The sequence below is a fragment of the Delphinapterus leucas genome, chromosome 1 (genome assembly GCF_059928025.1).
Source record: "Delphinapterus leucas isolate spDelLeu-1000000601 "Yukka" chromosome 1, BTC_Dleu_Yukka2, whole genome shotgun sequence".
Classification (NCBI taxonomy): domain Eukaryota; kingdom Metazoa; phylum Chordata; class Mammalia; order Artiodactyla; family Monodontidae; genus Delphinapterus; species Delphinapterus leucas.
Window position 1 is genome coordinate 168,477,601 of NC_143129.1, and position 26,807 is coordinate 168,504,407.

General features: G+C 40.8%; 1 protein-coding gene across 1 annotated transcript in view; it reads right to left on the reverse strand.

The window, feature by feature from the left end:
* The window catches only part of PHACTR4 (phosphatase and actin regulator 4), a 127,506-nt gene that overhangs the window by 84,091 nt on the left and 16,608 nt on the right, over positions 1 to 26,807 (reverse strand). The window contains exon 2 of the mRNA XM_022551735.2: positions 1,236 to 1,289. Within this exon, the coding sequence (XP_022407443.1) occupies positions 1,236 to 1,251 (16 nt within the window). The 5' untranslated portion in view covers positions 1,252 to 1,289. The remainder of the gene's footprint in view (positions 1 to 1,235; positions 1,290 to 26,807) is intronic.

The window sequence follows — 26,807 nt, forward strand, 5'->3', positions numbered from 1 at the left end:
CGCGGAGCAACTAAGCCCGTGCACCATGACTACTGAAGCCCACGTGCCTAGAGCCTGTGCTCCGCAAAAAGAGAAGCCACCGCAATAAGAAGCCTATGCACTGCAACTAGCCCCCACTCGCCGCAACTAGAGAAAGCCTGTGCACAGCAACGAAGACCCAACGCAGCCAAAAATAAATAAATAAATAAATAAAATGCTGTGGATTCAGAACACAATGATAAAAAATAAAATAAAAGCCTGGAAAGCAGCTAAGATGTCTCATTTTAGAGAATTTTAAAACATGGTAGAAATACCATTTCTCTCCTACAGAGAAACTTTTTAAAGCACGGATATAACTCTACGGATACTAAAGAAACATCAATAGTTTTCAAAAAGCTTCAATAAACACCCCAAGGCACAAGTGTTCAAAGTGGCCTACTAACTATCTCAGACCGTATCTCTCTTTGAAATTGCAGTCAATAGGAAAACAGAGTTCAATACACAGTGACTGACTTTTTAGTCAAAAAGGTAGATACAAAACCTTTGTGTATCTAGATTTATACTCCCTTAACCATGTTGTTACAGAATTTAAAACTTATTATTCTAACTTGCCAACTGGTTCTTTGCTGTATTTGAAGTAACTAACATTCTAGAGCATTAGGTCTCAAAGTGTGGTCTAGGAACTACTAGAGATGACGCATAGCAATGTCAGAATTACTTTTTATATTCCAAAAGTGTTATTTCCCTTTTCACTCTCATTAGCTCCAATCAGTCAATTCTCCAGAGTCTACAGGGTATGTGATAACAAAACAGATTAAATGCAGAAGCAGATATGTGAATCCAGCTGTCTTCTATTAAACCAGACATTAAAGAGATTTGCAAAATGTAAAACAATGCCACTCTTCTTGTTACTCTTTTTTATTTGGGGAGTTATTTTTCATTAAAAAATTTTATTTATATAACATATAATGGGTTTATTAATGTTATTTTGAAATGAATTAATATTTTTAAATGTCTATTTTAATTTGTAATATAGTAAATATCAATAGATATAAATCATACAAACAAAGCTCTTTGGGGCCCTCAATTATACTTCAGAGTATAAAGGGATCCTGAGGCCAAAAAGTTTGAGAACTGATAAACTAGAGAGCTTAGCACACTAAGCATGAAAAAAATCAATTTATTCTCAAAGCTTTAATGGAGGTAAGGATAAAACACAAATATTATTTACTAAGAAAAATGTAGGTGATACTCACCAAATGGATCTTCCATGCCACTATTAACCAGTTTAGGGAGGTGGTATATAGTTTCTAAAAAGAGAAAAAAGTAAATGATATACTTAAAATATAAAATCCATCACCTTTTATATTTCTTAAAATATAAACCCAATTCAGTAACACTGATCATAGTTTAAAACTAGAACATTATAGAAATGTACAACTTATTAAGTGAGAACATTGCCAACCGGGATTTATTTTAAGGGGGTTGAGGTACAGATATAAGTTCCCTTTCCAATCTCCATCTTGAATTTACTGGAGTGTAAGGAAAAAAGCAAGTTAAAAAAATTTTTTTTTATTTTTTAGGGAGGGGGGACAAAGGGAAAAAGGGAGGGGTGGGGAAGGGGAGAGGGAAGAAGGGAGGGAAGGAGAGAGAGCAGCAAAAAGCCAAATTTTTATGCAAAAAAACCCCAAACAAACAAAACTCACAAAACTCACATAAACATCTGGGAAAGCACATGAGGATATCATAGAATGAAGGAATTGGTTTTGCCTGAGGAAAGTAGAAAGTAGTTCAGTAAGTTAAAAATGCTCAAGTATTAAAATAAAACAAAAAAATTTTGAAAAAAGTCGAATAAGTATAGATATTCAACCTCCCTCACCCTTAATCAAAACAAGGATCGAATCTGCCCAATCTTGCTTTTTTATCTCTTTCATAGTTTTGATCCCAAGGGCACTCCTTAGTTAACAATTTGAATACTAAACTCCAATTCAGAGTCTGCTTTTCAGAGAATATAACCTACCAACAGTGGGGGCTGGCAGTGATCTGAGAAAATTAGGACTGTGAAGGGGTTTTGGAGTTGAATCGCTCACAGACTAGATGGCACTGAGGACCCCACTGGTGGTGGTAGGTAACCCGATAATCCCTGGCACAAGGTGCTGGTACAATTCTTAAACTTTCACTAGTGGTGAATAATGATGATCTATCTATGGACAGAATGATCTAGTTGATTGGATTGATGAGGCACTTGAAGAGTAAGGGGGAAATAACTATAATGACAATGGAATTGAATGGCTATTACTAAACTGATGCTCTAGAAGAAGATAACAAAAAGCTAAGAGTGATTAACAATCAACTCAAAGTCAAATATGGGGAATTCCCTGGCAGTCCAGCGGTCAGGACTCCATGCTTTCACTGGCAAGGGCCGGGGTTCAATCCCTGGTTGGGAACTAAAATCCCACAAGCTGTGTGGCGCAGCCTAAATAAATAAGTAAGCAAGCAACAATAAGTAATTTAAAAAAAGAAAGTCAAATATGAACACCCCAGGGCCTCCTGGTAATTTATAAAGAGGCTCTTTTCTGTGGCAGCAGGAGAGAAAAAGCTGGAGACCAGGCCCAAGAGTTAATCAACAGAGTAGCCGAGCACCAAGGAGGGTTAACTCTCAGCCAAGGGAGGTATGCTATGCCACGTCAGGTCCCTGACTGGGAAAGAATGAGACCCTAATACATGAGATGAAGACAACTGAGTTGATGCCCCTCCAATATCTTGAATGCGACAGTGCCCTTGAAACTGCAAAAGTGGCTCACCATCTCTGTAAGAGCTAGCACTCTTACCGCACTTGAAGATAATGCAGAGGCCTCCCCACCCTGCTCAGTAAACAATGTCCCCTCAGGATCTGCCACCTCCATGCCTCCTAACTTGTAGTAGGTCAGGGCATAACCCAGCCCAGATATTTTGTGCCTGATAAGATCACAAAGGAATTATAACCCAAGGGAGCTGCAAGACTTAGCCAGTATGTACTGGCAGGGGCTAAGTGAGAGCAAATGTGAATTCTGAGGGTGCTTGAACATCAGAACCAGAACATAAAGTTATTGATCACTCTCCGAAGATACAGGATTTAACACCCTGGCAAAAACCTCAGAATATGGTATGAACTTATCACTAGGATGGTTCCTAAAAGCTGGAAAAGTCATGGTCCATGATAAGTAGCAATGACAAAACTGCAGTGGCAGACAGGGGAGGAAGGGATTAAAAGGCTCACTTAGTGAAGTTGGCTTGCTGAAGTGGTCAGAAAAAAGTATTATGTTCCTTGAAATGGCTGGGAGGATACTATAAGGAATGTGCTGGTGAGAGGGGCACCGGCATCATTAAGAAGTTTAAAAGCTGTTCTCCATAGAGAATTTGTTATAAAACTAATGCCACTGGGACTTCCCTGGTGGTGCAGTGATTAAGAATCCGCCTGCCAATGCAGGGGACACAGCTTTGATCCCCAGTCTGGGAAGATCCCACATGCCACAGAGCATCTAAGCCCATGCGCCACAGCTACTGAGCCTGTGCTCTGTAGCCCCCGAGCCACAACTACTGAGCCTGCGTGCCACAACTACTGAAGCCCACGCACCTAGAGCCCATGCTCCACAACAAGAGAAGCCACTGCAATGAGAAGCCAGTGTACCGTAACAAAGAGCAGCCCCCGCTCGCCGCAACTGGAGAAAGCCCGCACGCAGCAATGAAGACCCAACACAACCAAAAAAAGAAAAAGATTTATAAAACAAAAAAAAACCTAATGCCACTGATAGCAACGGTGATGACAGGACCCTAAAACAAAGGAGACCAGGCCATGGTACTTAATGATTGAAGCCAGATGGAGACACTTACTATAAAGATCAGCAAAGTCAGAGTGGCAGTCAAAGGAATCCGACTCACAGATTTGTAGAGATAGTTAATAAAGCATGGTGTATTTGTGAAGCAAAATAGACAAGCAGCTAATAACAGCACTTCTCTATCTGTAACATCAAAAGAAATCAGGGATGGAAGATCTGGATGCTGAGGTCAGTCCCCTCAATAAAAAAATATCAGAATCCATGCCCAGTGTCTGAACCTGAGCCAGTTTCAGATCCTGACCCCTTTGACTGAAGGAGGCCAGGTACCCAAGAGAAAAGAACCTGCAACACCAAAGCAAGTATAACAATTCCCTGAGAAACCTATGGCCTAAGAGACCCATGTACTATAGGTCTTATGGACTCCATACTCAGAAGGTCCCTGCACTTGAAGTTTAATGCTCTGCAGTCACTGTCTTAAAATTCTTAATCATTTTATCTATGAATTTCTGCTCCATAAGTGAAATCTGAGGGGAAAAATGAAGCATGTGCTGGGGGCTTGAAGCCTCAGCTCACACACAGTCCACCTCTTCCTGTCTTCCCAGGAGTGGCCTCTTGGCCACTCCCTCTGGTCCCAGCTGGCCATCCTTTCCCTGCCTGGGCTAGGAGTGCCACGTACTTTTGGTGGGCGATTTTTCTTGCCCACTCTCAATCCAGGTGTATTCAGCATGCAAATTATGTAGTCAGCTCTGTCTACGGTCATTTACTCAGGTAACTGTAAACTGTGTAAACGGGAATGCTAACATTTTAAGGACAGGTTGACATTGACACCTGGAGTCTGGAAGTATAATCATGGACTTATGAGGACCAGGAAATAAACTGAGCCCTGGCCAAGATCCAGTTCACGATGGGCCCACTGGGTGTGTGAACCATCCTGGTGGTCACTTCCCTGGACCCTGAATGTATAATTGAAATAGACATACCTGGAAGTTAGTGAGTCCTTGGCCTATGGGATAGGAGTTATACTGGGGAAGGCAAAGTGGAAGGAAGCCTCTAAAGGTGGGTGCCCCATCCCACCTTCCAAGATAATAAACACAAAAGAAAACAATATTGTATTCTGGGGGAAAGAGAGGGGAGATGGCAGAAATTAGTGCTACACCCCCAGAGGAGGCAGGATTCACCAGTGTGGTCCCGGCAGAAACCAGATAAATCCTAGAGGAAGGTAGATTACCACAAACTCAATCTAATAGTAGCCACAACTGCAGCTGCCATGCCAGATGTGGTATGTTTGCTAGAGCCAATCAACACAGCCCCAGGAGCAGAGTACACTGTCAAAGATCGAAGGAATAAGTTCTTTTTCTCTTTCTTATCCCTTCAAGAAAGTAGGATCAGAAACAATTCACATTCACATGGAATGGATTATAGCATACTTTTACAGGACCATGTCAATTTTGCCACTGTCTCATGTAATACAGTCCTATGATAATACAGACTTCTTGTAGAATATCACACTGACCTACTATATTAATAACATCATGCTAATTGGGCCAGATGAACAGGAGGTGGATAGCACACTGAAGGCCTTGACGGAACACATGGACTCCAGAGGGTGAAAGATAAATGCTACAGAGATTCAGGCACCCATTCATCAGTAAAATTTTTATAGGCCCAGTAGTCAGGGGCTTGATAAAACATGCCATTCAAGTAAAGGCATCCAAGTAACCAACTGCATCTTGCACCTCCCACCATTAAGAGGGAAGCATGACACCCAAGAATACTGCTCTGGCTTTTATTTCAGGTGACACAAAAAGTTACCAGTTTCCAGAACAGTAAAGGACTCTGCAGGTCTGGATGTTGAGGCAAACAATCTGGCAAATGCTATGGTATTATGGCAAGCCCCAGTGGGAGAATCACTATGCAGACCCCTGGGATCTGGAGCAAGGCCATTCCATTTTCAGTGGAAAATTGTATGCCTTTTGCAAAACAACTCCTGGCATGCTACTGGGTCCTAGCAGATATAGAACACCTGATGATGTGACACCAAGTGACCATTTATCCAGAATCACGCACCATGACCTAGGTTCTATGAGACATACCAAGTCATAGGGTTGGGTGGACCCAGCAATAATTCAGCATTAAGATGAAGGTGATACATCCAGTATCTAGCACAAGTAGGACCAGAAGTCACGAGCATGAGCAGATAGCCCAAACCCTCATATCATCTACCATTGTTGCAAAGTGCCCCTTCATTAGCATATACCTTTGGCCATACTGGGGGGCCCTCACAGCCAGCTGACAAAAGGAAAAACCCTCACCTTCTTCACAGATGGCTGTTAACTGGGTCCAAGTCAAAAATGGACAGTGGTTGCACCACAGCCTCACTCAGGGGTGGCACTGAAGGACAGTGCCCAATGGGCAGAGCTTTGGGCAGACTGTCTGCTTTGTGCAGACAAAGAATTGGTTTGAGGTTAAAATATATGTGGACTCACAGGTAAATGTCCTGATGTGCTGGTCAGGGGGCATAAAAGGAGAACGATTAGAAAATTAGAGGGAAAAAAAAAGAAAATTAGGGGAAGGAGGTCTTAAGGTAGAGGCACGTGGGAGGATACAAGAATAGACAAGAAGAATTTGAAGATCTTCATATCACATGTTAACAGTCATCAGAGAACATCTACCATGAAAAAAGCACAAAACAACCAAATAGACAATGACTCAACCAGTTTACATCAGCCATCTTTTGTCATGGCCTCCCCAGTGCTAGAAAAATGAGCACCTGAAAGAAGGTGGTCATGTGGCAGAGATATACTCTATGCATAGACAACAGTATGAAGTCCTACTTAGCAAGTATGCTCTAGCTACTGATGCCACCAAGAGCCCGAATGGCCAGCAACAGAGACAAACACAAAGCTTCCAGTATGACATCTTTCAAGGAAACCTACCAGCCTTTGGATGGCAAGTTGACTGTATTTGGCCCCTTCCACCCTGAAAAGGTGAACAAGTTATTCTGAAAGAAACAGGGTGACTTCCCTGGTGGTCCAGCTGTTAAGGCTCCATGCTCCCAATGCAGATGGCCCGGGTTTGATCCCTGGTCAGGGAACTAGATCCCTCATGCTGCAACAAAGATCCTGCATGCTGTAACTAAGACCTGGAGCAGCCAAATTAATTAATTAATTAATTAAAAAAAGAAGGAAATAGGGACATATTCTGGCTGTACATTTGCCTTTCCTGCCCTCAGGGCTACAGTGAACAGTACATGAGAGTTAAGGAAATGTTTAATCTACCAGTAAGCATCATCCTACATAACATCATTTCATGACAAGGGACCCACTCTGTAGTAAAGTAAGTGCAAGAGAGGGCCTAGGACCATGGGATCTACTGGTGGCATATATACAACAACACCTAGAAGCTGCTACCCTAAAAGAGCACTGGAATGGCCTGATGAAGGCACAGCTGAAGCACCAACTCAATGACGTATTTTATGACAAAAGAGTACCATCTTCCAGGGTGTAATATATACATCAAATCAAAGACCTTTATATGCTAGTGGTCTTCAAAACAGGAGAAATACATGGATGTGAGAAATGGGGTGGGGGTGGGTGGGTAGAAATAGCATACCCTGTTTATTATCAATCCCAAAGACCCACCTGGGGAATTTTTGTTTCCTATCTCTGCAACTCTGGGTTCTGCAGAGTTAAAGATCTTGGTCACCAAAAAAGGAACACTTCCACAGGAGACAAGAGTCCCAAGAGGCTATAAGCTACAGCTGTCACCTGGGCATTGTGGAGTCCTTGTATCCAGGGATCATCAGGCAAGAAGAGGAACTATCATCCTGGTAGGGGTAACTAATCCTCATTATCAGAAAGAGGGTTGCTATTCCACACCACAATGATAATATATTTAAAATTCAGATGATCTACTTTGGTGCCTACTGGTATTCTCTTTCCCAATTCTGACAGTACAGTAAACAGACAAGTTGGAAACTCTAACCTGAGAAAAGCATGGTAACCAGTGGTTCAGATCCCTCAGGAATGAGGGTTTGGGTCATACCACTAAGTAAAGCCATTGAGACTGGCAGAGATGGTAGCTGAGGGCAAGGGGAATCTGAAATGGAGAGTGGAAAGAGGTAACAATTATTAGTTGTAACCCTGAGACCAACAGTTGCAGCAGCAGGAGAGAAAGTATTAATCTTCCTCTTCTAAGTATTCCCCAGGAAGAGAGGCCCTCCAGCTACTCTCTCAACATATATAAAGAAGTAGATGAGACGAATGAAAATGATGCAAAATACCAAAACTTACGGGATGCAGCTAAAGCAGTGCTTAGAGGGAAATTTATAGCTGTAAATACTACATTAAAAAAGAAGAAAGATCTGAAATCAACAACACAATAGTTTACTGTAAGATAATAGAAGAAAAACAAAATAAATCAAAAGGAAGAAAATAATAAGGATTAGAGTGGAAATTAATGAAATAGAAAATAGAAAAATTAACTCAAGATAGGACTTCCCTGGTGGTCCAGTGGTTAAGACTCCACACTTCCACTGCAGGGGGCATGGGTTTGATCCCTGGTCAGGGAACTAAGATCCCACATGCTGCACGGTGTGGCCAAAAAATAAAGTAAATAAAATTTAATTTAATTTAAAAGGTACTTTGAAAAAACTAACTCAAAATAGATAAAAGACCTAAATGTAGGAGCTAAAACTAGAAAGCTCTTAAAAGAAAACATAGGCATAAATTTATGACCTTGGATTAGGCAATGGTTTCTTAGTTATGACACCAAAAGAAAAAAATAGATAAACTTGACATTATCCAAATTAAAAACAGAAAATAACAAGTGTTAGGAGGATGTGGAGAAATTAGAACACTTGTGCATTAGTGGTGGGAATATAAAATGATGCAGCTGCTGGGAAAACAGAATGGTACTTCCTCAAAAAATTTTTAAATTAAAAACAATTACCACATGATTCATCAAGTCTACCCCTGGGTATATACCCCAAAGAATTGAAAGCAGGAAATCAAACAGGTATTTGTACACCTATGTTCACAGCAGCATTATTGACAATAGCCAAAAGGTGGAAACAATCCAAATATTCATCAGTGGGTGAATAGGTAAATAAAATGTGGTATGTATTATTCAGCCTTAATAAGGAATGAAATTCCGACATATACTACAACATGGATGATTATGCTAACTGAAATAAGCCAGACACAAAAGGATAAATATTGTATGACTGCACTTCCATGAAGTACCCATACAGAGTAGAGAGTTGGATGGCGGTTGCCAGGGGTAGGGGGAGGAGTTGTTTAATGGGTAGAGTTTTAGTTTGGGAAGATGAAAAAGTTCTGTAAATGGATGGTAGTAACAGCTGCACAACAATGTGAATGTATTTAATGGCACTGAACTGTACCCTTAAAAAATGTTAAAATGGTAAACTTTATATTATGTATATTTTACTATAATTAAAAAAAAAAAAAGAAAATGCCTGAATCTTGGTAAGTACAGTGAGTTTTATGGCATTTTAACTTGCCTGATTCCCATCTCCCTCTCCTCCCCTAGCTTTCTGGCAGCCTTGAAAACCAAGAGCCTCACAACATTAGTTATTAAAACCAGCAGCCTAGAAACCACTGGAGGGGGCAGAACAAATTTGGAGCTCCCCAAAAACCCCATCCCCAGAGAACTGTTACTATCTGATCTGATTAGCACCAAGAAGTTCCATTCTCAGAGTTACTTTGAGCTGACTCAGAGCTTGTTGTGTGTGAACAACCTTATCCTTAGCACATTTTTCAAAAATAATCAGTGGCAACTGTTTAACATCCCAACTGCCTAAGGCAGTGATGATACCAGTTTGGGCTAACAGGACACTGACCAAAAAATTTGAATGTTCAGGAATGAGACGTCTATAAGGGGCTTTGAAAAGCTGACATATTCTTGGATGCCTAGAAGGACACATGCATTTATGGGCTCAGGGAAAGGCTTAAGAAGGCCCTAATCTCTCACCTCTGGGTGACCTTGAGGTTCTGTGCAAGCAGAAAGTGATGGCTAAGGCAAAGTTGTAAATTGCCTGCAGGAACATTGATGGCATACTGCAATATACACAGAGTACCCTCGGCAAAGGCTAGAAAACGTATTGGTTCAAGGCATTTAAGGAAATTTCTGTCTAATCATTAGCTAACCACTAAGTCAACCAAGCAGACACTTCAACGTCTGCACAAAACAAAGAATACAGGCTCTACAGATTTAGTCCAGGGAAGTCACTCAACAAACAGCAATGAGAAACCCACAGGAAGGAGGGGAATCTGATTTGCAGACTTGCCACATTATTTTATTTTATTTTAATTTTTAAAAAGATTTATTTATCATTTTATTTATTTTATTCTATTTATTTTTGGCTGTGTCGGGTCTTAGTTGCGGCACATGGGATCTTTCGTTGTGGCGCGCAGGCTTCTCTCTAGTTGTGGCGTGTAGGTTCCAGAGCGTGTGGGTTCTGTAGTTTGCAGCACACAGGCTCTCTAGTTGAGGCGTGTGAGCTCAGTAGCCGTGGCGCACAGGCTCAGTTGCCCCACGGCATGTGGGAATCTTAGTTCCCTGACCAGAGATCAAACCTGCGTCCCCTTCAATGTAAGGCAGATTCCTCACCACTGGACCACCAGGGAAGTCCTGCCACATTATTATTATTATTTTTCTTTTTGCGGTACGTGGGCCTCTCACTGCTGTGGCCTCTCCCGTTGCAGAGCAACAGGCTCCGGACGCGCAGGCCCAGCGGCCATGGCTCAGGGGCCCAGCCGCTCCGTGGCATGTGGGATCTTCCCAGACCAGGGCACGAACCCGCGTCCCCTGCATCAGCAGGCGGACTCCTAACCACTGTGCCACCAAGGAAGCCCCCGCCACATTATTTTAAATGCTCACTTTTCAATACAAAAATGAGACACATCAACAGGAAAGTATGGTGCATATATAGGAGGAAGAAAGCAATCAGTAAAACTGTATCTGAGGAAGCCTAGATGTTGGACTTAATAGACAAGGACTTTTTAAAAAATTAATTATTTTATTTTTTTTGGCTGCATTGGGGTCTTCGTTGCTGTGCGTGGGCTTTCTCTAGTTGCGGCGAGTGGGGGCTACTCTTTGTTGTGGTGTGTGGGCTTCTCATTGCGGTGGCTTCTCTTGTTGCGGAGCACGGGCTCTAGGAGCGCAGGCTTCAGTAGTTGTGGCATGCGGGCTCAGTAGTTGTGGCACACGGGCTTAGTTGCTCCACAGCATGTGGGATCTTCCCAGACCAGGGCTCGACCCCATGTCCCCTGCATTGGCAGGCGGATTCTTAACCACTGCACCACCAGGGAAGCCCTAGACAAAGACTTTAAATAAGGTATTATAAATATTACAAAGAAGGGAATTCCCTGGCGGTCCAGTGGTTAGGACTCTGCGCTTTCACTGCAGAGGTCCCAGGTTTGATCCCTGGTCTGGGAACTAAGAACACACAAGCAAAAATTCAAAGAACTAAAGGGAACCATGCCTAAAGAATTAAAGTATGAGGGACTTCCCTGGTGGCGCAGTGGTTAAGTATCTGCCTGCCAATGCAAGGGACACAGGTTCGAGCCCTAGTCCGGGAAGATCCCACATGCTGTGGTGGAGCAACTAAGCCCATGGACCACAACTACTGAGCCTGCACTCTAGAGCCCATGAGCCACAACTACTGAAGCCCATGCGCCTAGAACCCATGCTCTGCAACAAGAGAAGCCACCGCAATGAGAAGCCTGCGCACCACAACAAAGAGTAGCCCCTGCTCGCCGCAACTAGAGAAAGCCCACGTGCAGCAACACTCAATGCAGCCAAAAATAAATTAAAATAAATTTTAAAAAAAAGAAAGTATGAGAATGATGCCTCATTAAATAGAGAATCTCAACAGAGACAGACATTATATTTAAAAAAGAAAGAAATAGATTTTTCTAGATAGGCTCAACAGCAGATTTGAGCAGGCAGAAGAATCAGCAAACTCTAAGATAGGTTAATTGAGATTATCCAATATGAGGAACAGAAAGAAAAAAGCATGAAGAAAAATGAACAGAGCCTCAGAGAACAAATTATCAAGTATACAAACCACCAAGCATACAAACAAGCAAATGGGAGGATGAAGAAATAATGGCCAATAAGTGCCCAAATATGATGAAAAACACATCCAGGAAGCTAAATAAAGTCTATGTAGGATAAACACAAAGTGATCCATACTTATGTTCAAGTGCTGAAAGAGAAAGACTGTCAACTAAGAATTCTATATCCAGCAAAACTATGCTTCTAAAACAAAGGAGAAATTATGACATTCCCAGATAAACAAAAACATAAAGCATTCATTACTAGCAGACATGCCTACAAGAAATACTAAAGGGAGACTTTTATGCTGACATAAAGAGAAACCATACAGTAACTAGAATCCACAGGAAGAAACAGAGTACCAGTAAGGTAACTACATAGATAAATATAAAAATAAAGAAGACAGTATAGAGACTTCCCTGGTGGTCCAGCAGTTAAAACTCTGTGCTTCCACTTTAGGGGGCAGAGGTTCAATCCCTGGTCAGGGAACTAAGATCCCACATGACAGCTGGCACACCCCTCCCAAAAGAAGAAGACAGTATAAATGTATTTTTTATTTCTTCTCCTATCTAATTTAAAAAACAATGCATAAAGCAATAACTATAAAACCATGTTAATGGGCTTTTAATATATAAATATATAATTTATATGAGAATAAAGCACCAAGAAGGGGAGAAGGAGTCAAGCTACACTGGAGAAATTTTTTTGTACACTACTGAAATTAAGTTGGTATTAATCTAAACTAGATTGTTTTAAGGTAAAATGTGAATTGTAATCCCCAGAGCAACCACTAAAACTAGCTGGGAAGTCAAATTAGTAGAGTGTTAACCTTCTAAGAACAAGTACAAAAGAAATTAGAAAATTGTCACTAATATGGGCAACAGTCATTAGAAACCTCAATACAGTGTGTTCATTTGTGTAAACAAAGCTCCATCCAACCTCTCATGCCAACAGATCTGAGGTTAGCACGTTTTTTTCATATGTACTTGGCACTGGATAAATATCTGGTAAACAAGTGAAATGGCAATAATAACAAAAAATTGAAAATCTGAAATGGTTAATGAAAGTAACAGGATTTACAGGCAGATTGAGAAGGGAGAATCAGTAGTACCTCAACTGTTAATCACATTATCACTAGATAATAGGGATGATGATCCTGGGTTAGCTGATGTAAAGTTTCAATTAAAACACCCCTGGGGGGTCGTCCCTGGTGGTCCGGTGGTAAAGAATGCGCCTTCCAATGCAGGGAACACTGGTTTGATCCCTGGTGGGGGAACAAAGATTCCACATGCCGCAGGGCAACTAAGCCCACGTGTGCCACAACCACTGAGCTCACGCACCTCAACGAGAGAGTCCATGTGCCGCAAACTACAGAGCCCATGCGCTCTGGAGCCTGCACGCCACACCTACAGAGCCCACATGCCATGGAGCCTGATGCCACAACTAGAGTGAGAAAACCCGTACACCACAACTAGAGAGAAACACGTGCACCACAACTAGAGAGAAGCCCTCATGCCACAACAAAAGATATCCCACATGCTGCAACTAAGACCCAACACAGCCAAGAACATAAATAAAAAACAAACAAACAAAAAACACCCCTGGGACTTCCCTGGTGGCCCAGTGGGTAAGACTCCATGCTCCCAATGCAGGGGGCCCAGGTTTGATCCCTGGTTGGGGAACTAGATCCTGCATGCATGCCACAACCAAGGAGTCCGAATGCCACAACTAAGACCTGGCAAAGATAAAATAAAACAAACACACCCCTGTCCTCAGAGAATCACAAACAGAAGGGTATCTTGCTGAAGAATCCTGTGTAGTCTTTGCAGAAAATGAGACTACTTTGTGTCTCCATCTAAATGAATGCATGTGCAAGACAGAAATATTCCCATGGCTTCTCTAACCGTCTACGTGCAGAAGATGCCCAAACCTATACATATGCTGAGTCCAGATCCCTCCCAAAAGTTCAGGATAAAATCCAAAGTACTTTCTTTCTTTTTTAATTTTTAAATTTATTTTTTATTTTTTGACCACACTGGGTCTTCGTTGCAATGTGCAGGCTCTTCGTTGCAGGCTTTTCTTTAGTTGTGGCACGCAGGCTCAGTAGTTGTAGTGTGCAGGCTCTAGAGCATGCAGGCTCAGTAGCTGCGGTTCATGGCTTCTCTCTAGTTGCGGCACGCAGGTTTAGTTGCCCTGCGGCATGTGGGATCTTAGTTCCCCGACAAGGGATCGAACCCACGTCCCCTGCATTGGAAGGTGGATTCTTAACCACTGGACCACCAGGGAAGTCCCAAAGTACTTTCAACAGATGACCATGCTCACATACCCCCATCATGCTCAACTACGCTCTCCCTCCCTTGCTAAAACGTCAGGCAGGTGAGCCTCCTTGCTGTTCCTTGAATCTGCCAGGCATGCTCAAGGCCTTTACACTTGCTATTCACTCTGGAATGCTCATTCCCAAGATATTCATTCCTCAATTCCTTTAGTTCTTTGCTCAAGTGTTGCCTTCTTAGTGAAGCCTTCCTTTAACATCCTACTTTTTAAAAAAAATATTTATTTATTTATTTGGCTGCTTCAGGTCTTAGTTGTGGCATGCAGGATCTTCCTTGCAGCATGCGGGACCTTTCGTTGCGGTGCGTGGGCTTCTCTCTAGTTGTGGTGTGTGGGCTCCAGAGCGCGCGGCTCGGTAGTTGCAGTGCGCAGGTTCTCTAGTTGGGGCACGCGGCCTCAGTAGTTGGGGCATATGGGCTTAGTTGCCCCGCGGCATGTGGGATCTTAGTTCCCTGACCAGGGATCGAACCCGCGTCCCCTGCATTGGAAGGCAGATTCTTAACCACTGGACCACCAGGGAAGTCCCTATCATCCTACTTTAAATCGCAATCACCAGTATCACCCCATTCTACCCCTGCTTTATCTCTTTTCCCAGCTTTATATTTCAGAGAGCACTTATCTTCTACATATTGTATAAATTTACTTTTTAAATTGTGTTTATCATCTCCTCTCACTAAAATACAAGCTCTTTCAGGAAAAGTATTTTGCCTACTTTTGTTCACTGCTATATCTCTATAACACCTAGAATAGTACCTGGAAAATAGTAAGTGCTCAACAACAAATATATTTTGAATGAATGAGCTCCAAATATATATATATATATATACACACACACACACACACACACAACTCACTAAACATCTCCACTTAGATATCCATAAACCTCCATTCAACATGCACAAAACAATTCATTATCTACCTCCCACTCATCCTTACTCCTTCCCCTTCCTGCAATTTCCTACCTTACCACCACCCACCTAGTTGCCCAAACCAGAAATCTCATCCTCCACATCATATGAGATATTTCCAAAACATATTTCATATCCATCTCTTCATCTCCACTGCCTGAAGACACAATAGAATCCAAAATAGTCTCACTGCCTCTGGACTTATTCCTCTTTAATCTAGGTACCACAGCTCCAGTAATTAATTGTTAAAGTGTTCCCTACACTGGGGTCTACGCAACTCTTAGAGTCCTTGTTTTCTTCCTACTTCAACTGAGGTAGTCTCTTGCAGGAACCTCCTCTTCTTCCTGACCTCTAAACATTGCAGAGCTCCAGATTTGGCCCCTGAATCTCATCTCTTTACTATTTTCACTCTCTCCTTCCCTAGAACATCACTGGCATTTTGGCTGAGACAATTCTTTATTGAGTAATGTCCCATACATTGCAGGACATTTAGCAATCGTCACTTAGTATTCTTTACCCCAGCACATTAAGTGCCCATTGCCTCCTCAGTTATTATGACACCCAAAACCATCCCCCTAAATATCTAAATCCTCCTAGAGATGTAGCAACACCCCAAATATGAACCCTGACTAGTCATCTTATCCACTTCTATAGCTTTAAATACTATATATATATAGATGACTCCCAAATTCCTATTTCCAGATTGAATCTCTTCCTTGAACTTCAGGCTGGTATATTCACAGTCTACACAATACTTTTACTTAGAAATCTAGTAAGTCTCTCAAACATGTTATACTTTAAAAACCAAACTCTTTGATTCCCGATTCCTGTTCCTCACCTGCCTTCGATAACTGGGGCAATAAGATATTATCACAAACAATTATGTACCACAAATGGACAACATAGAAGAAATGGACAAATTCCTAGAAATGTACAATCTCTCAAGACAGATTATCAGAAAGAAATAGAAAATATAAACAGACCAGTTACTAGTAATGAAACTGAGTCAGTGATTTTAAAAAATTCCCAACAAACAAAAGTCCAGGACCAGAAGGCTTCACAGGTAAACTCTACCAAATGTTTAGAGAAGAGTTAATACCTACCCTTCTCAAACTATTCCAAACAATTGCTGAGGAAGAAATGCTTCCGAATTCATTCTATGAGGGCAGCAACATCCTGATACCAAAACCAGACAAAGATGTCACAAAAAAAGAAAATTACAGGCCAATATCACTGAACATAGATGCAAAAATCCTCAAAAATGTTAGCAAACCAAATTCAACAATACATTAAAAGGATCATATACCATGATCAAGTGGAATTTATCCCAGAATGCAGGATGGTTCAGTGTCTGCAAATCAATCAATGTGATGCATCACATTAACAAACTGAAGAATAAAAATCATCTCAATAGATGCAGAAAAAGTTTTTGACAAAATTCAACATCTGCTTATGATAAAAACTCTCCACAAAGTGGATGTAGAAGGAACGTACCTCAACATAATAAAGGCCAGTTTTGACAAGCCCACAGCTAACATTTCCTCTAAGATCAGGAACAAGACAAGGATGCTCACTCTCACCGCTTTTATTCAACATAGACTGGAAGTCCAAGCCACAGCAATCAGACAAGAAATAGAAATAAAAGGAATCCAAATTGGAAAGGAAGAAGTAAAACTGTCCCTGTTTGCAGATGACATCATATTATACATAGAAAATCCTAAAGACACCAACAAAAAACTACCAGAACTCACCAGCAAATTCAGTAAAGTTGCAGGATACAAAATATACAGAAATCTGTTGCATTTCTTTACACTAGCAATGAAATATCAAAAAGAGAAATTAAGAAAGCAATCCCATTTACAGTAGTGACAAAAAGAGTAAAGTCCTAGGAATAAATCTAACTAAGGAGGTAAAAGACCTATACTTGAAATACTATAAGACCCTGATGAAAAACTGAAGACAACAAAAACAGATGGAAAGATACACCATGCTCATGGATTGGAAGAATTAAAACTGTTAAAATGACCATACTACTCAAGGCAATCTACAGATTCAGTGCAATCCCTACCAAAATACCCATGGCATTTTTCACAGAACTGGAACAAATAATTCTAAAATTTGTATGGAAACAAAGGACCCTGAATAGCCAAAATTGTCTTGAGAAAGAAGAACAAAGCTGGACGTATCACACTCCCTGATTTCAAACTATAATACAAAGCTAATCAAAGCAGTATGGCACTGGCAGAAAAACAGACACATATATCAATGGAACAAAATAGAGAGCCCAGAAATGAACCCACGCTTCTTGGGCAATTAATCTACGCCAAAGGAGGCAAGAATACACAATAGGGAAAAGACAGCCTCTTCAATAATGGTGCTGGGAAAACTGGACAGTTATATGCAAAAGAATCAAACTGGACTACTTTCTCACACCATGCACAAAAATAAATTCAAAACAGATTAAAGACTTAAATGTAAGACTTGAAACCATAAAAATTCTAGAAGAAAACACACGCAGTACACTTCTTAACATCGGTATTAGTAATATGTTTTTGTTTTTTTTGTTTTTTGTTTTTTTTGCAGTTCGTGGGCCTCCCACTGTTGTGGCCTCTCCCGTTGCGGAGCACAGGCTCCGGACGCGCAGGCTCAGCGGCCATGGCTCACAGGCCCAGCCGCTCCGCGGCATGTGGGATCTTCCCGGACCGGGGCACGAACCCGTGTCCCCTGCATCGGCAGGCGGACTCTCAACCACTGTGCCACCAGGGAAGCCCAGTAATATGTTTTTTATCAAACTAAAAAGCTTTTGCACAGCAAAGGAAACTATCAACAAAACGAAAATGCTGCCTACTGAGAGAAGATATTTGCAAACAAAATATTCTGTAAGAGATTAATATCCAAAATATACAAAGAACTCATACAACTCAACATCAAAAAAAAACTCAATTAAAAAATGGGCAGAGGATCTCAATAGATATTTCTCCAAAGAAGACATATAGATGGCCAACAAGTACATGAAAAGATGTTCAACATCACTAATCATCAGGGAAATGCAAATCAAAATCACAATGAGACAGCACTTCACACCTGTCAGGATGGCTATTAACAAAAAGACAACAAATAACAAGTGTTGGCAAGGATATGGAGAAAAGGGAATCCTCATGCACTATTGGTGGGAATGTAAGTTGGTGCAGCCACTATGGAAAACAGTATGGAGATTCCTCAAAAAATTAAAAACAGAGCTACCATGTGATCCAGCAATTCCTACTCTTGGTTATTTATCCAAAGAAAACAAAAACACTAATTAGAAAAGATATATACACCCCTATGTTCGTTGCAGCATTATTTACAACAGCCAAGATATGGAAGCAACCTAAGTGCCCATCAATAGATGAATGGATAAAGAAGATGTGGTACACACACACACAGACACACACACACTCACACACTGGAATATTAATCACCTATAAAAAATAATGAGGGCTTCCCTGGTGGCACAGTGGTTGAGAGTCCGCCTGCTGGTGCAGGGGACACAGGTTCGTGCCCCGGTCCGGGAAGATTCCACATGCCATGGAGCGGCTGGGCCTGTGAGCCATGTCCACTAAGTCTGTGCGTCTGGAGCCTGTGCTCCACAATGGGAGAGGCTACAACAGTGAGAGGCCCGCGTACGGCAAAAAAAAAAAAAAAAAATGAAATCTTGCCATTTGTGACAACGTGGTTGGGACAAGAGACTTTAATGAGAAGTGAAATAAGTCAGACAGAGAAAGATAAATAATATATGAGTTCACTTATATGAGGAATCTAAAAAGCAAAATAAAGGAACAAACAGAACAAAACAGACAGAATCATAGATACAGAGAACAAACAGGTGGTTGCCAGAAGGGAGGGAGGTGTGGGGAGGAGAGAAATAGATAAGGAAGATTAAGAGGTAAAAATTTCCAGCTATAAAACAAATGAGTTATGGGTATGAAATGTACCATTGGGGAATACAGTCAATATAATTATGTAATATCTTCATATGGTGACAGACAGTAGCTAGACTTATTGTGATCATTTTGAAATGTATAGAAATATCAAATCACTATGTTGTGTAACAGAAACATACTGTTATAGGTCAATTATACTTCAAAAAATAAACAAACAAACTCACAGAAAAAGAGATCAGATTTGTGGTTACCAGAGGCTGGGGTAGTGGGTGGGTGGGGGGTCTGGTTGTAGTCAGTCAAAAGGTACAAGCTTCTAGTTGTAAGATAAATAAGTACTAGGGATGTGACATAAAACGTGATAAATATTGTTAACACTGCTCTATGTTACATATGAAAGTTGTTAAGAGTAAATCCTAAGAGTTCTCATCACAAGGAAAAAGATTTTTTTCCTTTTCTTTACTTTTGTATCCACATGTGATGATGGATGTTCACTAAACTTACGGAGGTAATCATTTCATGATGTATTTAAGTCAAATCATTATACAGTATGCCTAACACTTAATACAGTGCTATATGTCAATTATATCTCAATAAAACTGGAAGAAAAAACAAAACAGATAAAACCTCATGTTCTGGACTTCCCTGGTGGCGCAGTGGTTAAGAATCCGCCTGTCAATTTTTCACAGAACTAGAACAAAAAATTTCACAATTTGTATGGAAACACAAAAGACCCCGAATAGCCAAAGCAATCTTGAGAAACAAAAACGGAGCTGGAGGAATCAGGCTCCCTGACTTCAGACTATACTACAAAGCTACAGTAATCAAGCCAGTATGGTACTGGCACAAAAACAGAAATATAGATCAATGGAATAGGATAGAAAGCCCAGAGATAAACCCACGCACATATGGTAACCTTATCTTTGATAAAGGAGGCAAGAATATACAATGGAGAAAAGACAGCCTCTTCAATAAGTGGTGCTGGGAAAACTGGACAGCTACATGTAAAAGAATGAAATGAGAACACTCCCTAACACCATACACAAAAATAAACTCAAAATGGATTAAAGACCTAAATGTAAGGCCAGACACTATAAAACTCTTATTAGAGGAAAACATAGGCAGAACACTCTATGACATAAATGACAGCAAGATCCTTTTTGACCCACCTCCTAGAGAAATGGAAATAAAAACAAACATAAACAAATGGGACCTAATGAAACTTCAAAGCTTTTGCACAGCAAAGGAAACCATAAACAAGACAAAAAGACAACCCTCAGAATGGGAGAAAATATTTGCAAATGAAGCAACTGACAAAGGATTAATCTCCAAAATTTACAAGCAGCTCATGCAACTCAATATTGAAAAAACAAACAACCCAATCCAAAAATGTGCAGAAGACCTAAATAGACATTTCTCCAAACAAGATATACAGATTGCCAACAAACACATGAAAGAATGCTCAACATCATTAATCATTAGAGAAATGCAAATCAAAACTACAATGAGATATCATCTCACACTGGTCAGAATGCCCATCATCAAAAAATCTACAAACAATAAATGCTGGAGAGGGTGTGGAGAAAAGGGAACCCTCTTGCACTGGTGGTGGGAATGTAAATTGATACAGCCACTATGGAGAACAGTATGGAGGTTCCTTAAAAAACTAAAAATAGAACTACCATATGACCCAGCAATCCCACTACTGGGCATATACCCTGAGAAAACCATAATTCAAAGAGTCATGTACCAAAATGTTCATTGCAGCTCTATATGCAGGGGATACGGGTTCGAGCCCTGGTCCTGGAAGATCCCACATGCCGTGGAGCAACTAAGTTCTTGCGCTGCAACTACTGAGTCTGTGCTCCAGAGCCCGCGAGCCACAAGTACTGAAGCCTGCGCACCTAGAGCCTGAGCTCGGAAACAAGAGAAGCCACCGCAACGAGAAGCCCACGCACCACAACGAAGAGAAGCCCCTGCTTGCCACTAGAGAAAGCCCGCGCGCAGCAATGAAGACCCAACAACGAAGACCCAACGCAGCCAAAAATAAATAAATAAATAAATAAATATATATATATTTTTGCGGTACACGGGCCTCTCACTGTTGTGGCCTCTCCCGTTGCAGAGCACAGACTCCGGATGCGCAGGCTCAGCGGCCATGGCTCATGGGCCCAGCCGCTCCGCAGTATGTGGGATCTTCCCGAACAGGGGCACGAACCCGTGTCCCCTGCATCGGCAGGCGGACTCTCAACCACTGCGCCGCCAGGGAAGCCCTAAATAAAATATTTTTTAAAATTAAAAATAAAAAAATCTCATGTTCTATATAACAAGAGCTCGGGCAATACATGTCGAGCACTTACAGAAAGAGGTGGCACATGCATTAGCTATTTTGTATCATCATTTCAATAAAATGGCAACTTAAGTTTTCTAGTCGCTTGGGACTAAAGGAAAAATATCGTCATATTTATTACTGTATTAGCCTTATTAGTTCCAAGACCTGATAAAGACATTTTTTAAGAAACTTAAAGCACCAAGTGTCACTATTTTGTGCAGACAAAAAGGCTGCAGAGTATCCTGAGGGAATGGTGCAGATCCTATTACTTTTAACATCATAAATAAAACGACTTAAAAGCTAGGGTCTTTGAGGATCCTCTGAGGCAAAGGGAACTATGTAACCATATCTGTCTAAGCCAAACAAGAGGTCTGTTTCAGTAACTCCTGACCTTTTATTAACTTCTGATTCCAATATCAGAGTCTCACGTACTCCTTTGCTCTTACGATGGTGTCCTCTCCAGATGTCTCTGTATTAAATCTATCTGAAGCCACAGATATTCTTTATCAAGCTGAGGAGGAACTGTAATTTATCTCATCTGAAATACTCTGCATTTAAAACTCCTAATATGAATAATGGCTATAATGACTAAATATTATATAACATTAAAAATGAACTACAGACATGCCTATCAACATGGATGAACACACCAATTTATTTATTTATTCGGTAAATTTATTTATTTATTTATTTATTTATTTATTCGGTATTTATTTATTTACTTATTCGGTAAATAAAGTAGCAGAAGAATTCAGCAGTGTGAGATCATTGATATAAAGTTTAAAATATGCAAAACAGGGCTTCCCTGGTGGCGCAGTGGTTGAGAGTCCGCCTGCTGATGCAGGGGACACGGGTTTGTGCCCCGGTCCAGGAAGATCCCACATGCTGCGGAGCGGCTAGGCCCGTGAGCCATGGCCGCTGAGCCTGCGCATCTGGAGTCTGTGCTCCGCGACGGGAGAGGCCACAACAGTGAGAGGCCCGCGTACCGCAAAAAAATAAAAATAAAAAATAAAATAAAATATGCAAAATAATTGTTTAGGGATACATAAATAAGTGTAAAAAAGCATAAAGACATACACTAGAATGATAAACATCAATTTTAGTGGTGTGATTTAATCTAGGCAGGAGAAAGGAAATGCAATCATCAAGGGGAACACAGGACTTTAATTCTGCTGGTAATATTTTTGTTCTTAATCTGAGTGCTTGGTACACAAGTTAACTTGTTTTAGTATTCTTTTTTGTTTAGATTTCAGAAATTTAACAAAATAAATAAGTATATAAAATGTATGTGTACAGTTTAAACATAAAAATTAAATCAATACTCAGTTTAATAAATAGAAGTTGTTTAGTCAAAATTCCAATCTTTTCCTTTAAAGTCTAGGCTTTTTCTGTTTTAAAAATTTTATAAAACCTGAGATAAGACATTTTCTTCTAGGGAATTCGCTGGTGGTCCAGTGGTTAGGACTCGGCGCTTTCACTGCCAGGGGCCCAGGTTCAATTCCTAGTTGGGGAACTAAGATCCTGCAAGATGTGTGGCGCGGCCCCCCCCCCCAATTTTTTTTTCTTCTAAATATTTTAAAATTTTACCTTTCACATTTAGGTCATGAATGCAACTGGAATTGATTTTTATGTATGGTATTAGATAGGGATCCATTTTTTTCTTATGGCTAACAAATGATCTCAGTTAATTACTGAGTAATTTATCCTTTCTCCACTGATCTGTAATGCCACTTTTTTTTTTCATGTATTTATTTTATTTATTTACTTTTGGCTGCTTTGGGTCTTTGTTGCTGCGCGTCGGCCTTCTCTAGTTGCGGAGAGCGGGGCTACTCCATTGCGGAGAGCGGGGCTACTCCATTGCGGTGCGCGGGCTTCTCATTATGATGGCTTCTCTTCTTGCGGAGCACGGGCTCTAGGCGCGCGGGCTCAGAAGTTGTGGCACACGGGTTTAGTTGCTCCACAGCACATAGGATCTTCCCGGACCAGGGCTCGAACCCATGTCCCTTGCATGACAGGGAGATTCTTGACCACTGCACCACCAGGGAAGCCCTGTAATACCACCTTTGTCACATATCCAAGTTTCCCTATACTCAAAGGTCTCTTTCCCAGTGCTCTATTCTATTCTACAGGTCTATTTCTTTTTTTTTTTTTTGCGATGCGCGGGCCTCTCACCGCTGTGGTCTCTCCTGTTGCGGAGCACAGGCTCCGGACGCGCAGGCTCAGCGACCATGGCTCACGGGCCCAGCTGCTCCGCAGCATGTGGGATCCTCGCGGACCGGGGCACGAACCCGTGTCCCCTGCATCGGCAGGCGGACTCTCAATCACTGTGCCACAAGGGAAGCCCTACAGGTCTATTTCTTGATCACAGGACCAAAAACACCTTGTCTAACGATTACGGTTTTACAATGAGTCCTGTAATCAGGTAGGGCAAGTTTCCCCATTTTGTCTTCAGAAGTATCTTAGCTGCTCCATCAATGTGTCAAGTTCCCTGAAAAAAACTTCTTGGAACTTTTATTAGAATTACATTCAACCTAAAATACAAACTGAGGAGAACTGTCATCTTTATAATACTGACTTTCAATCCATGAATATCATATGTGTCTCCCATTTATTTAGGACTTCTTTATTACTTCTCTAATTGGACCATCTTGGTCTTTTAAACAGAGAGTTCTGGGGGAAACCTGATCTAATTTATTTTTATTGTGAATAAGAGATATCTGTATCCCTTTCTACCATTTTATTTTCCATTTTTTATTTCTTCCACTTTCCAGTTTTCTTTTTCTTTTGCCTTCTGTTGGATTTTTTTCTCATCCATTTTTCTACTAATTTCTATTTATTTTAATTCTTTCTATTTCTACTTTTTTATTGTCACCTCTGAAAGGCAAAAATGAATACTTTACCTGAAGTCTAAAGTTAATATCTTTACTCTCCTTCTTAATTAAACAAGAACTCTTGGAATGCTTTTACTTCAAACCCCTTCCCTACTTATATTTGAGTACTTTCCATTTTTACATCCACAAATAATATGTTATTATTGTTTTATTAGGTCAATCCTTCTTAAGATTTTCCCCAGCGGACATCATATCCTTTGCTCATCATTCCTCTTTGCATCTCTGACCTTGTTTCCAAGAAGCATTCTTCCTTCGACCTGAAGTACATCCTCTAGAAGTTCCTTTGGTGAGGTTCTGTGGCAATATATTTTCTCAGTTTCTTTGTTTGAAATTTTCCTTCTTTTAGACTTATTTTTTAAAAATATTTATTTATTTTATTTAACTATTTGGCTGTGCCGGGTCTTAGTTTTGGCACGTGGGATCTTCATTGCTGTGTGTAGGATCTTCGTTGTGGCATGCGGGCTCCTTTGGTTGCAGCGTGCGGGATCTAGTTCCTTGACCAGGGATCAAACCTGGGCCCCCTGCATTGGGAGCATGGAGTCTTAACCACTGGACCACCAGGGAAGTCCCTAGACTTATTTCTGAAATATGATTTTAGTGGGTATACAACTCTAAATTGACAGGTGTTTTCTTTTAGCATTTGTAAAATATTGTTTCACTGTCTTCTTGCTTTCAGTCCTGGCTTGACCGGAACAGCAAACAATCTCTCAAAATGTATATATCCTGCTAGAGGAAATTATGTAGTCTCAGGGTCCATTATAAACCCTTTTTCCGGGACTTCCCTGTTGGTCCAGCAGGTAAGACTCCACGTTGCCAATGCAGGGGGCCGGGGTTTGATCCCTGGTCAGGGAACTAGATGCCACATGCATGCCACAACTAAGAGCTCACATGCCACAACTAAAGATCCCGCGTGCCGCAACTAAGACCCAGCACAGCCTAAATAAATAAATTTTTTTTAAATAAAATAAAAATAATAAAGGAAATAAAGTAAAGTAGTATAGTTTATCTAACTACGAGGAAACCAGGAAAAAGCATTTAAAAGTCAAACTGACAAAAACATCTAAAGAAAACTTGTCAACTAAAAAAAAAAAAAGTCAAAGGTACTTGAACTGGTACCTCTCAGGACTTGAACAGGCTATTTGCCTGCTATATGACCTTAATCTTCAACATAACCATAAGGTAGATATTACCATCCCCATTTTAAGATGAACTTAGGGTATATGGAAGGTTAAGTAGCTTATCCAAGGTCAATTACCTAATAAATAGTGAAGCCAGGATTTTTTAATCCAGGCAGCCTGACTTCTGAGTTTGCATTTAAACCATATACCATGTTGCCTGATCCTAAATCAAGGAATGTTAACTGATTTAAGATCTGTAAGAGGTTTACACTCTGCTAAACCAAAGAGCTGAGGAATTCCCTTGTGCAAGAGATTTGTATGTTAAAAGTCCTGATCAATACAGGTTTCCTCTCTCTAAAATTGTAAGATAATTAGAATTATTTAAAGCAACAAAAAAAGCACAGCCACTAGTCTAATATGTCTTAGAAGATTCTTCACCAGCTAAACTGCCAAGTGTTTTTTTTTTTTTAATAAATAAATTTATTTATTTATTTTTGGCTATGTTGGGTCTTCGTTGCTGCACGCAGGCTTTCTCTAGTCACATCGAGCAGGGGCTATTCTTCGTTGCAGTGCGCGGGCTGCTCATTGTGGTGGCTTCTCTTGTTGTGGAGCAGAGGCTCTAGGAACACGGGCTTAGTTGCTCCACGGCATGTGGGATCTTCCCAGACCAGGGCTTTAACCTGTGTCCCCTGCATTGGCAGGCAGATTCTTAACCACTGCTCCACCGGGGAATCCCGCCAAGTGGTTTTAAGATCATATAAAAATTCAACTAGGAGATTATGAACAAATGCATACTAACAGCAGGACATTTCTAAAAAATATGGCAAACCCCTGATACGTGAATGGGTTCATTACAATTTGCAAAAACTGGAAAGTTGCTCCCGCCATAAAAAATGGCAGGACAAGAAAGAAGGAAAGGCAGTCAAATCCCAAGACACCACCCCTCTTTTCACGAATCCTTGTATGCTCTTCATCCTCTTCCCAATACTATTCCACACCCCACCATCATCTCCAAATTCTTCTAACAAATCCCTCCAAAGTCCCCTTCTGGTTCTGCATATTCAGAAAAGGGTAAGAAATATATTGGTGGATTTTTTTATTCCATGAAAGCACTGATTACAAATGAAACTAGCCAAACAACAAATCAGTTAAATTACTTCATCAAATGCTAAAAATCTTGTTTTGCATGAACACTGCTTTAAACTAAACATCAGCCATTCATCAATACAAGGATGTGCTGGGCCACACAACATACATAAAAGTGGATTTACAAAGGACAATCGACTATAATGTTTCTACTTCTGAGCCAAAACCATCTTTTTTTTTTTAATATCAAGCAGATTTTAAAATAAAATTTTAGAGGTATATGAAAACCAGATTTGTCAATTTCTTTTACATTTAAGTTGTATCTGTGACAATGTCCATAAAATC